This window comes from Moschus berezovskii, chromosome X (assembly GCF_049115385.1).
Source record: "Moschus berezovskii isolate FMDL1 chromosome X, NW_MosBer_1.0, whole genome shotgun sequence".
NCBI lineage: Eukaryota > Metazoa > Chordata > Mammalia > Artiodactyla > Moschidae > Moschus > Moschus berezovskii.
Window position 1 is genome coordinate 114,601,069 of NC_142488.1, and position 13,340 is coordinate 114,614,408.

Here is a 13,340-nt window from a genome sequence, read left to right on the forward strand (position 1 = left end):
CTCTTCACTTTCTGCCATAAGGGTAGTGTCATCTGCATATCTGAGATTATTGATATTTCTCCCAGAAATCTTGATTCCAGCTTGTGCTTCTTCCAGCCCAGCGTTCCTCATGATGTACTCTGCATAGAAGTTAAATAAGCAAGGTGACAATATACAACCTTTTCCTATTTGGAACCAGTCTGTTGTTCCATGTACAGTTCTAACTGTTGCTTCTTAGTAACTTACAATTTTACATCTCTGCCTTGAAGGCAGTTATTAAAATTTAAAAGGCTATGTGTATGGTCCTCTTGTCCAACTGACTTCTAGTTTGCTTTCCCTGAATACTCAAGGCCCTGCTTCTGTTCAGTCATGACTTGTAGAGGAGGCTAAATGGCCATTAATATTTATACCCTATGTTGTTCAAACAAGTATAATACAACAATATAAAAATAAGCAAGTAACCAGGACAAAAGATAATTAAAAGTAAAAATCAAGATCCTGTATACCTGCTAGAAGTAGGCCATAAATTTGTTTCTGAACTTTCTAAAGGTGAATGCCAAAAGTGAAAAGATTGCTACAGGATTCACAGTGTCTCTAAGCATCTAAGTTTTTCAAATTAAGCCTAACTCATGCATTCTTATTGATAGAATCCTGGGCAATAAATTTACTTACGGTCAAAAATCTCACATTTCTATTATATTTCTTATGACATCCCTCAGTGTACGCTATTAGTGTAATGCTAAAAGTTGTTTCAGGAAATTCCCTGATGTCCAGTGGTTCTGACGCTGGTGCTAACACTTCTTGGGGTCTGGGTTTAATCCCTGGTCAGGGAAATAAGATCCCATAAGCCACATGGCAGAGCTTAAAAAAAAAGTGTAGTTCCACAGCAACATTATTCACAATAGCCAGAAAGTGGAAACAAGCCAAATAGCAACCAACTGATGAATGAATGAATAAAATGAGGTATGTCCACAAATGGAATATTATTCATCCATAAAAAAGGAATGAAGTAACGATACATGTTACAACATGGATGAATCTTGAAAATATTACGCTTAGTGAAAGACTAGTCAAAAAAGCCGTATATTGGATGATTCCATTTATGAACTGTTTAAAAAAGACAAATCTATAAGAGAAAAGGGCTTCCCTGGGGCTCAGATGGTAAAGAACCCACCTGTCAATGCAGGAGACGTAAGAGACATGGGTTTGATCCATGGGTGGGGAAGATCCCCTGGAGAAGGAAATGGGAACCCACTCCAATATTCTTGTCTGGCAAGTCTCATGGACAGAGGAGCCTGGTGGGCTATAGTCCAAAGGGGTTGCAAAAAGTCAGACATGACTGAACAGCTAACACTTTCACATAAGAGAAAAGAGATAAATGGTTTGCAGTGGCTGGTGATGGTACTTGGTGAGGGGAAAGAGGGTATGACAGCTAATAAGTTTGGGATTTTGGGGGGAGGGGTGATGAAAATGTTCCAAAGAATAACTGTGGTGATGGTTACACAACTCTCTGAATATACTAAAAAAAACATTGAATTGTATACTTTAAATAGAATTTTATGGTATGTAAATTATATCTCAATGTTTATGTCAGGGAAAATTTTTTCCCAGGATAGTTTTATTGTATTCAGGGATACACTTTTATTCAGGGATAAATTTTAGAACAGAGAAGTGGATGGACTTCACAGCCTTCAGGCAATCCTCTATAAAATTTGATTTCTCTCAGTAGAGTTTTTGATAAGTTGAGCAGCAGTGGGTTTGAGGGTATGCTGTCTGACAAATCCTTACAGCACAACAATTCTGTGTTTGCTAAAGTACAGAGCCATGTGTTTTAAAAGTCAGTCTGAGTAGAAGATGAGCCAAACAAGAATCCATCCTGGAGTAGAAAGCTGAGGCCCTTCAATGTGAAGGCAGGCTAAGGGAATACACACTGTCAGAGCCAATATAACTCTCGAGAAGTAAGTTGGGATTTGCTTTAGCACACAGATGAATCAAACTCCCAAATTCTAAACTAGAGAGCAGCACTATAGCAATTTTAGGCTGGAAAAAATTTAAAGCAGTAACCAAATCTGTCATGAAAAAGAACAGCAGGAAAGATTTGGATTTGGACAATGCTATTTCCTGATGGGCCAGCCACCGAAGAGGAACTAGTTGTAAAAGGTATGCCCAGGTAATCAAATGAATTGCCTTACTGAATAAGATTGTTAATCCTGTATAGCTGACTCACATTGTTGTACAGCAGAAACTAACACAACGCTGTAAAGCAACTATGCATGTGTGTGTGCTAAGTGACTTCAGTTCAGTCGCTCAGTTGTTTCCGACTCTTTGCGACCCCATGAGTCACAGCACGCCAGGCCTCCATGTCCATCACCAACTCCCGGAGCTCACTGAAACTCCTGTCCATCGAGTCGGTGATGCCATCCAGCCATCTCATTCTCTGTCGTCCCCGTCTCCTCCCACCCCCAATCCCTCCCAGCATCAGACTCTTTTCCAGTGAGTCAACTCGTTGCATGAGGTGGCCAAAGTATTGGAGTTTCAGCTTTAGCATCAGTCCTTCCAATGAACACCCAGGATTGATCTCCTTTAGAATGGACTGGTTGGATCTCCTTGCAGTCCAAGGGACTCTCAAGAGTCTTCTCCAGCACCACAGTTCAAAAGCATCAATTCTTCGGCGATCAGCTTTCTTCACAGTCCAACTCTCACATCCATCCATGACCACGGGAAAAACCATAGCCTTGACTAGACGGACCTTGGTTGGCAAAGTAATGTCTCTGCTTTTTAATATGCTATCTAGATTGGTCATAACTTTCCTTCCAAGGAGTAAGCATCTTAATTTCCTGGCTGCAATCAGTCGTGTCCAATTCTTTGTTACCATATGGTATGTAGCCCACAAGTCTCCTCTGTACATGGGATTCTCCAGGCAAGAATACTGGGGTGGGTAGCCATGCCCTCCTCCAGGGGATCTCCCTGACCCAGGGATGGAACCTGCGTCTCTTATGTCTCCTGCATTGGCAGGCCAGTTCTTTACCACTAGCGCCACCTGGAAAGCAACTATACGCCAATGAGAAAAAAATTGTTAGTGCTGAGCTTGATAAATGTTGGGGAATGTCTACCCAAAATGGTGACTGTGATTTTCTTTTTTCATTTTTTTCGCTTGGTGTTATCTTTAATTAAGTACAAAGACTTTTCCAATCACATCACATAGAGATCATTTTATCCACTGCTCTGTTTGGCTGCCAATCTCTTGTCTCTCTCCTCAGCAATGGTAAGGCGAATACCCTTTCCATGGGGAAGAGAGATCCACGGTGTGTTGCCTTTGTCAATAACGAAAATGTTTGAGAGCCGTGTGGCAAAGCTGTTGCCGTTCACATCTTTCACATGAACTACATCAAAAGAACCTGGATGTCTCTCCCGGTTTGTAATCACACCAATTTTTCCCAGGTTAGCACCTCCAGTCACCATGCACAGGTTACCAGTGTCAAATTTGATGAAATCAGTAATCTTGCCAGTCTCCAAGTCAGTCTGAATGGTGTCATTCACCTTGATGAGGAGATCAGGGTAATGGATGGTACGAGCATCATGGGTTACCAGATGAGGGATTCCTTTTGTCCCCACAAATATCTTTCTTACTTTGCACAATTTATACTTGGCCTCCTCAGGTGTAATACGATGAACAGCAAAGTGACCCTTGGTGTCATAGATCAAATGAAAATTCTCTCCAGTCTTATCAATGCTGATGACATCCATAAAACCAGCAGGGTATGTTATATCCGTGCAGACTTTGCCATCGATCTTAATGAAACGCTGCATGCAAATCTTTACTTCATCTCCTATTAGGGCATACTTAAGTCTACTCCTTAGGAAAATGATTAGGGGGAGACATTCCCTTAGCTTGTGGGAGCCGGTAGATGGACAAGGGGCAAACACACCAGTTAGTTTATCCAGCATCCAATGTTGTGGAGCTGCTATGTGTTTCAGGTGCTTCTTGGGACCCGAAGCCATGGCTGCGCTAGGCATGAAAAGAGGTGACTATGATTTTCTAAGGGTTGGTTTGAAGCCTTCTATTATTAGTCACTCCTAGTTTTTGACAATAAAACTTCTGCATGTGGGAAAGGATAAGACATCTATCTTCTTTTTTCAAAGTGATATTAAGTTATGAGGGTACACCTAAACTGAGGAGGAACTAGAACACATGCCCATTGGATGAATCAGAAAATTGATAGCAGATTAAGTGAAATACTCCTAGTGACTCTGAGGTTCTTGTTTACTTGGTGACTAGAGGTGCACTGAATATACATTTAGGCAAAATGCTAAATGGCCACACCTTAAAGTCAATATTTTCCTGAAGCTAAGGCCAAAGATAAATAACACTATCATATTAATGGAAAAAGCATCTGGAATAGAAGGGTAAATTCAAAACATTATTGAAAAATGATTTTAAATATTTGTTTACAAATGAGGTTTTCACATTATAAAATTTTGACTTTATGATGCAGGAACACTAATTTCTCAGCACTGTCAGTTCTGTGCACTGCTTGAAGAAAATGTTTTCAGAATAGTTTTTGATAGACTTTGTTTTTTAGAGCAGTTTCAGTCACAGCAAAACTAAGTGGAAGATAGATTTTTTAATATCCCTCCCACCTCCTCACATGGATAGCCTCCCCCATTATCCACACTCTGCACCCACAGTGGTACCTTTGTTAAAAATCAGTCAACCTCTATTGATACATGATTATCATCCAAAGTCCATAGTTTACATTAGAGTTCACTCTTGGTCTTGTACATTCCATGGGTTTGGACAAATGCATAATGACACATATCCATCATTAGAATATCAAAGAGAGTATTTTCACTGCCCTAAAAATTCTCTGAGCTCCTCATTCATTCCTCCTTATTCATTCTATTCATCTCTTACTACCACCCCCAACCCCAGGCAACCAGTAATCTTTTTACTGTCTCCATCAGTTCAGTTCAGTTCAGTCGCTCAGTCGTGTCCGACTCTTTGCGACCTCATGAATCACAGCACACCAGGCCTCCCTGTCCGTCACCAACTCCTGGAGTTCACTCAAACTCATGCCCATCGAGTCGGTGATGCCATCCAGCCATCTCACTCTCTGTCGTCCCCGTCTCCTCCCACCCCCAATCCCTCCCAGCATCAGACTCTTTTCCAGTGAGTCAACTCGTCGCGTGAGGTGGCCAAAGTATTGCAGTTTCAGCTTTAGCATAAGTCCTTCCAATGAACACCCAGGACTGATCTCCCTTAGAATGGACTGGTTGGATCTCCTTGCAGTCCAAGGGACTCTCAAGAGTCTTCTCCAGCACCACAGTTCAAAAGCATCAATTCTTTGGCCATCAGCTTTCTTCATAGTCCAGCTCTCACATCCATACATGACCACGGGAAAAACCATAGCCTTGACTAGACGGACCTTGGTTGGCAAAGTAATGTCTCTGTTTTTTAATATGCTGTCTAGGCTGGTCATAACTTTCCTTCCAAGGAGTAAGCATCTTTTAATTTCATGGCTGCAATCAGCATCTGCAGTGATTTTGGAGCCCAAAAAAATAAAGTCTGACACTCTTTCCACTGTTTCCCCATCTATTTCCCGTGAAGTGATGGGACCAGATGCCATGATCTTAGTTTTCTGAATGTTGAGCTTCAAGCCAACCTTTTCACTCTCCTCTTTTACTTTCATCAAGAGGCCTTTGAGTTCCTCTTCACTTTCTGCCATAAGGGTGGTGTCATCTGCATATCTGAGGTTATTGATATTTCTCCCAGCCATCTTGATTCCAGCTTGTGCTTCTTCCAGCCCAGCATTTCTCATGACGCACTCTGCGTGTAAGTTAAATAAGCAGGGTGACAATATACAGCCTTGACGTACTCCTTTTCCTATTTGGAACCAGTCTGTTGTTCCATGTCCAGTTCTAATTGTTGCTTCTTATACATCTTATATCTAAATTTTTAAGCAGACTGTCATCTCTTAAGTCCAAGTCTTCTGGAATAGTCTGCAGTGCTAATCTTGCAAACAAAATATCAGTTTCTATCCCATCAAAACAGTTTGCTAACTGGTACAAATGTCTCTTCAACAGCTCTTAAATCTTTTACTTCTTCCTGTAATTTCAATTTATTGTAGAACGAGGTGAAAAAATCACTTCGATCAACATGTCTTGGTGCAACACACAATGCATCGATATCAGCACCTTTTGTATGTACTCCTATAAGACCCAAATGTAAAAATTTTCCCCCCAACATTTTCAATTACAGATTGTGGAAGATTCTTGCTTTCACTGTATTCTCCTATCCACTCTTAGCAGATTATTTAATTTTCCCAAAATTAAAATCCTGTGCTGCAGTTCCTCTTCCTCTTCAAAAACCCCAAAGGGCTTCAGAGTCTCAACTGGCTTTTGTGTGAATAGGCAGTCAGTCTCCTTGGGGGCTGCTAAGCTGATGGGAGAAGTAATGCCATAGTGCTTCTGTGGCGGCTGTGTTTGCTGTGATCCCTGTGTTGTAACTGGAAACGGCATCGTCTCCTGCGCTGGCACCGCCCAGTCACTTCCCCCCGCCTTCTCGCCCCCGCCCCTACCCCGCAACTGTCGCCGCTGCCGCCCTGGGCATGATCCACTGAGGTGGGAGGGAGGGGGGCGGGGGCCTGCTTTAGCCCTGGGTCTCACCCTACTCCCACACCCGCTCCCAATGCTGGCCCATTTTTTAAAATCAGGCCTTTTGTTTTCTTACAAAGGCTTTATATTGGATAACAATCTTTTATCAAATATGTGTTTTGCAAATATTTTTTCCCAAGCTGTGGATCAACTATTCATTCTCTTGACAGTGTCTTTTGCAGAGAAGCAAAATATTAATTTCAATGAAGTCCAATTTACTAATCCGTCCTTTTATGAATTGCGCCTTTGGTGTTTTATCTAAAGAGTCACTATCAAATCCAAGATCATCTAGATTTTCTCCTATGTTATATTCTAGGAGTTTTATAGTTTTACATTCTACATTTAGATCTGTGATTCATTTTGAGCTGGTTTCTTGAAGAGTGTAAGGTCTGTGTCTAGATTCTTTCTTTGCATGTGTATGTCCAGTTGTTTCAGCACTATTTATTGAAGAGACTATTTTTGCTCCACTGATTTCCCTTTGCTCCTTTATCAAAGATAGCTGACTATTTTATGTAGATGTATTCATGGGGTCTCTATTCTGTTCCATTGATCAATTTGTCTATTCTTTCACCAATACCACACTATCCTGATTACAGTAAGTCTTGAAGTTGGGGACTGTTAGTTCTCCAACATTTTTTTCTCCTTCAAAAGTGTTGACTATTCTGGGTTTGTTTCCTTTCCATAAACTTTAGAATCAATTTGTTGATATCCACAAAATAACTTGCTGAGGTTTTAATTGGTTACATTGAATCTGCAGATCAAGTTGTGAAGAACTGATAACAATATTGAGTCTTTCTATACATTAATATGGAATATCTTTCCATTTATTTAGTTCTTTGATTTCTATCATCAGAGTTTTATAGTTTTCCTCATATAGATCTTGTGCATATTTTGTTAGACTTATAACTAAGTTTTACATTTCTGGTGTGGTAATATAAATGACATTGCATTTAAAATTTCAAATTCCACTTATTCATTGCTGGTATATAGGAAAGCAATTGACTTCTTTTGTATACTAACCTTGTATCCAGCAACCTTGCTATAATTGCTTATTAATTCTAGGAGTTCTTTTTTTTTTTTTTTTTTTTGGTCTATACATTCAGATTTTCTACATAGACAAATTGTCTATGTAGAACAATTTTATTTCTTCCTTTCCAGTCTATATGCCTATTATTTCCTTTCCTTGTCTTACTACATTTGCTAGGACTTATGATGTTAAAAAACAGAGGTGAGGGAGACATCTTGCCTTGTTCCTGTTCTTAGTGGGAAGGCTCTAAGCTGCTCATCATTAAGTGTGTTATTAGCTATAGGTTTTTTGTAGATATTCTTTCTACAAAAGTTGAAGAAAGTTTCCCTCTGATGTTAGTTTACTGCGACTTTTTATCCTGCGTGGATGTTGTTGTTCAGTCACTCAGTCATGTCTGACTCTTTGTGACCCCATGGACTGCAGCATGCCAGGCTTCTCTGTCCTTCACCATCTCCCAGAACTTGCTCAAAGTAATGTCCATTGAGTCGATGATGTCATCCAATCATCTTGTCCTCTGTCATCCCCTTCTTCTCCTGCCTTCAATCTTTCCCAGCATCAGGGTCTTTTCTAATGAGTCAGCTCTTCCCATCAGGTGGCCAAAGTATTGGAGCTTCAGCTTCAGCATCAGTCCTTCCAATGAATATTCAGGATTGATTTCCTTTAGAATTGACTGGTTTGATCTCCTTGCAGCCCAAGGGATTCTCAAGAGTCTTCTCCAACACCACTGTTCAAAAGCATCAATTCTCCAACACTCATCCTTTATGGTCCAACTGGATTTTGTCAAATACTTCTTCTTCATCTATTGATATGATCACATGATTTTTCTTCTTTAGCCTGTTGATGTGATGGGTTAAATAACTGATTTTTGAATGTTGAACCAGCTTTGCATACCTGGGATAAACCCCACTTGGCTGTGGTGTATAATTTATTTTATACATTGTTGGATTTGATTTGCTAATTTTTTGTTGAGGATTTTTGCATCTATGCTCATGAGAACTACTGATCCATACTTTTCTTTTAATATCTTTGTCTGGTTTTGGTATTAGGGTAATGCTCCTAATGCTGGTAATGCTAGGACTTCCCTGGTGGCTCAGAGGGTAAAAACGTCTGCCTACAATGTGGGAGACCTGGGTTTGATTCCTGGGTTGGAAAGATCCCCTGGAGTGTAGGAAATGGCAACAGACTCCACTACTCTTGCCTTGAAAATCCCATGGGCAGAGGAGCCTGGTAGGCTATAGTCCATGGGGTCACAAAGAGTTGGACACGATTGAGCGACTTCACTTACACTTTCTTTTCTTTGGCCTCACAGAATGAATTAGGAAGTATTTCCTCTGTTTCTATCTTCTGAAAGAGATTGCAGAGAATTGATATTAAATATTTGGTAGTATTCATCTAGGCTTAGTTAATAACAGAAAGGTTATTAATTATTTGTTCAATTTCATTAACAGATATAGGCCTATTCAGATTGTCTATTTCTTCTTAATGTAAGTTTTCATAGATTGTATCTTTCACAGAATTGGTCCACTTCATCTAGGTTATCACATTTGTCAACATAGAGTTGTTGGTAGTATGCCTTTCTTTATTACCCTTTTAATGACTATCAGATCTATGGTCCTTTCTTTTATTCCAGATATTAGTAATTTGTATCCTCTCTCTTTCTTAATTAGCCTGGCTAGAGGCTTATCACTTTCATTGATCTTTTCAAGGAACCAGCTTTTGGTTTCAGTAATTTTCTTTATTGATTTCCTGTTTTCAATCTCATTGATTTCTGCTCTAATTCTTATTTTTTTCTCTTCTGTTAACTTTGGGTTTAATTTGCTTTTGTTTTTCTGGTATGCTAAAGTGGAAGCTTTGATTATTGATTTAACCTCTTTTTTCTTTTCTAATATATGCATTCAATACTGTAATTTAATACTGTAGTAAGCACTGCCTTTATTGCATCTTACAAACTTTGATAAGTTAAATTTTCTTTTTAATTACATTCAAAATATCTTCAAATTTCTATTGAGATTTCTTCTTTGACCCGTGTGTTATTTGGAAATGGGTTGTATTTTGGAATTTTCCATTTACCTTTTTTTGTTATTGTTATTGATTTTTACCTTAATTCCATTGTAGTCTGAAAGCATACATTGTATGATTTCTATTCTTTTAATATTAAGGTGTGGTTTTTGGCCCAGAATGTGATCTGTCTTGGTGAATGTTCCTTGTGAGCTTGAGAATAATGTGTATTCTGTGATTGTTTGATGAAGTAGTCTGTAGATATCCCTTATATCTAGCTGATAGATGGTGTTCTTGAATCTAACTTTGTTCTTACTGATTTTTTGCCTGCTGGATCTATGTCTGATATAAGGGTGTTGATGGCTACAATTATGATAATGGGTTCATCTCTTTCTCTGTGCAATTTTATCTGTTTTTGCCTCACTGGTTTGATGCTTCATTGTTGAGAACGTACACATTAAGGATTGTTATATCTTTTTAGAGAATTGACCCCTTTATCATTATGTAATGCCCCTCTTTATCCCTGATAACCTTCCTTGGTCTAATATCTGCTCTGTCTGAAATTAATAGAGCTACTCCTACTTTCCTTTGATTAGTGTTAGCAAGGTATATCTTTCTCTTTCCATTTACTTAAAAAATCAATTTATTTAATTTAATTAGAAGCTAATTACAATATTCCATTTACTTTTAATTAATATGTGTCTTCATACTTAAAGTGGGCTTCTTGTAGACAACGTGCAGTATTGGGTCTTGTTTTTTTATATACTCTGACAATCTCTGTCTTTTAATTGTTGCATTTAGACTCAATATTCAAAGTGATTATTGATATAGTTACATTGCGTGTGTGCTAAGTCGCTTCAGTCATGTCTGACTCTGTGTGATCCTATGGACTGTAGCCTGCTAGGCTCTTCTGTCCAGGCAAGAAAAATGGACTGGGTTGTCATACCCTTCTCCAGGGGATCTTCCCAACCCAGGTCTCCTGCATTGCAGGCAGATTCTTTACCATCCAAGCCACTATAGTTAGATTGATAGCCACCATATTATTGCTTTTTATTTGTTGTCATTGTTCTTTGTTTCTATTTTTGTCTTCTAATTTTTTGGCCTTTTGTGGTTTTCTTTGAACATTTTATATAATTCCATTTTCTCTCCTTTCTTAGCTTATCAGTTTTGCTTTTTTTAACTTTTAAAATATATTTATTTATTTATTTTTGACTGTGCTGGATATTTGTTGCTGCATGGGCTTTCAGTTGCCGGGTCTACTTTCTAGTTGTGGTGTGCAGACTTCTCATTGCAATGGCTTCTACTGTTGTGCAGCACAGGCTCTAGGGCACACAGGCTTCAATAGTTGTAATGCATGGGCTCAGTAACTGTGGCTCATGGCCTCGAGAGAACAGGCTCAGTAGTTGTGGCACACAGGCTTAATTGCTCCATGGCATGTAGGATGTTCCTAGACCAGGGAGGGATCGAACCTGAGTCTGCCTCATTGGCAGGTGGATTCTTTACCACTAAGTTAATAGGGAAGCCCCAGTTATACTTTTTTTTTTAACTTTTTTCAGTGGTTTCCCTAGAGTTTGCAATATACATTTATGATGAATCCAAGTCCACTTCACTTTAAAATAAGATTATACTGCTTCATAGGTAGTACAAATATCTTATAATAACAAAGCAATACCAACACACTCCTCCTGTCTTCCATATTATTGGTGTCATTTATCTCACTTACACATAAACATATATGTAGTTCATTTTATTCCTCCTTGCCTCATTACACTTCATAGATATTGTATATTTTACAAATTGAAGATTTGTGGTAACTCTTCACTGAGCAAGTCTATGGCACCATTTTCCTAATAGTATTTGTTTGTTTTTTGTCTCTGTGTCACATTTTGGTATCACAAAATTTCAAGTTTTTTCCATTATTATTATACTTGTTAAAATGATCTGTGATCAGCGATCTTTGATGTAACTACTATGAGTTCCTAATGACTCAGATGATGATTAGCATTTTTTAGTCATGAAATATTTTTAAAGTATGTATACTGTTTTTCTAAGACATGTTATACACTTAATAGTGCAGGATAGTGTAAACATAACTTTTTATTTTTTTAATATTTATTTGGCTTCATCAGGTCTTAATTGTGGCGTGTAAGATCTGTAGCTGTGGCATATGAACTCTTAGTTGTGGCATGTGGGATGTAGTTCCCAGACCAGAGATTGAACCCAGGCCCCCTGCATTGGAAGTGTAGAGTCTTAGCTACTGGGCCACTAGGGAAGTCCCAAGCTTTTATTTTTTAACATAAATTTTATATGCACTGGAAAAACAAAAAATTTGTGTGACTAGCTTTATTGCAATATCTGCTTTATTTTGGTAGTCTAGAATTGAACCCACAGTATGTCTGAGGTGTGCCTGTATACACACACACACACACACTCACAGGCATAATAGTTGAATACAGTGTTGCTATTATTAAGAAAAATAAAAATCAAAGTTTTAATTTTACCTTCAATTATTCCTTTTCTGGTGTTCTTCCTTTCTTTATATTCATCTGCGTTTTTAACCTATATAATTTTCCTTTTCTTTAAAGAACATCTTTTAACATTTCTTGCAAGGCAGGTATACTGGAAATAAATTCCCTCAATTTTTGTTTGTTTGAGAAAGCTCAGTTTCTCCTTTTTTTTTTTTTTAGTTGCACCATGTGGCATGTGAAATCTTAGTTCTCCAACCAGGGATTGAACCCATGCCCCTTGCAGCAGAAGCATGGAGTCTTAACCACTAGACAACCAGGGAAGCCCCTCTTTCACCTTTGAAGGATTACTTTTGCAGAGTACAGAATTCTAGATTGGTGGTTTATTTTATTTTCTTTTTTCATTCAACACTTCATTCACTCTCTTCTTTCTTGCAAGATTTCTGAGAAGTTGGGTGTAAATCTTATCTTTACTTCTCTATAGGTAAAGTATTTTTTCCCATTAACTTCTTTCAAGAACTTTTTTCCTTTAATTTTGTGTGATTTGGAAATAATATGTTTAGGTATAGTTTTTTGAGCATTTATCCTGTTTGATGTTTTCTATTCCTGGGTCTGTGGTTTTGTGTCTAATATAGATTCACATAAAGTCTCAGTAATTATTGTTTCAGACATTTCTTTTGCTCCTTTCTTTCTTCTCCTTCTGGTATTCCCATTATGCAAATATTACATCTTTTGTAGTTGTTCCACAGTTCTTGGATATTGAAGGGGTTTGATCTTTTTTCTGTTTGTTTTTCAGTTTTGGAGATTTCTATTGAGATATCCTCAAGCTTAGAGATTCTTTTCTCAGCCAAGTCTAGTCTACTAAGAAGCCCATCAAAAGTATTCTTCATTTTTGTTAGTGTTTTTGATCTCTAGCATGTTTTTTGGTTCTTTCTTTGTTTACATTGCCCATCTGTTCTTGCATACTGTCTACTTTATCCATTAGAGCCCTTAGTATATTGATCATAGTTGTTTTAAATTGCTGGTCTGATAATTCTTACTTCCCTGCCATATCTGAGTTTAATTATGGTTCTTGCTCTGTCTTTTCAAGCTGTATTTGCTCTTTAGTGTCTTGTAATTTTTTTCTTGATAGGCAGGTGTGATGTACTGAGTAAAAGGAACTGCTGTAAATAGGCCTTTAGTGGTGTGGTGATAGGGTGTGGAGGAAGAGGAAGCAT

At 38.3% G+C, this 13,340-nt stretch overlaps 1 protein-coding gene and 1 pseudogene across 1 annotated transcript; both read right to left on the reverse strand.

Annotated features, from left to right (window-relative positions):
* Positions 1 to 3,192: 3,192 nt before the first annotated feature.
* LOC129534830 (small ribosomal subunit protein eS4, X isoform-like) lies at positions 3,193 to 3,996 on the reverse strand. The gene has a single exon (XM_055393321.2). The coding sequence runs from the start codon at positions 3,994 to 3,996 to the stop codon at positions 3,193 to 3,195; it is 804 nt and encodes a 267-aa protein (XP_055249296.2).
* A 1,902-nt stretch (positions 3,997 to 5,898) lies between these two features.
* LOC129564005 (poly(A) polymerase alpha pseudogene) lies at positions 5,899 to 6,498 on the reverse strand (annotated as a pseudogene).
* Positions 6,499 to 13,340: the final 6,842 nt, after the last annotated feature.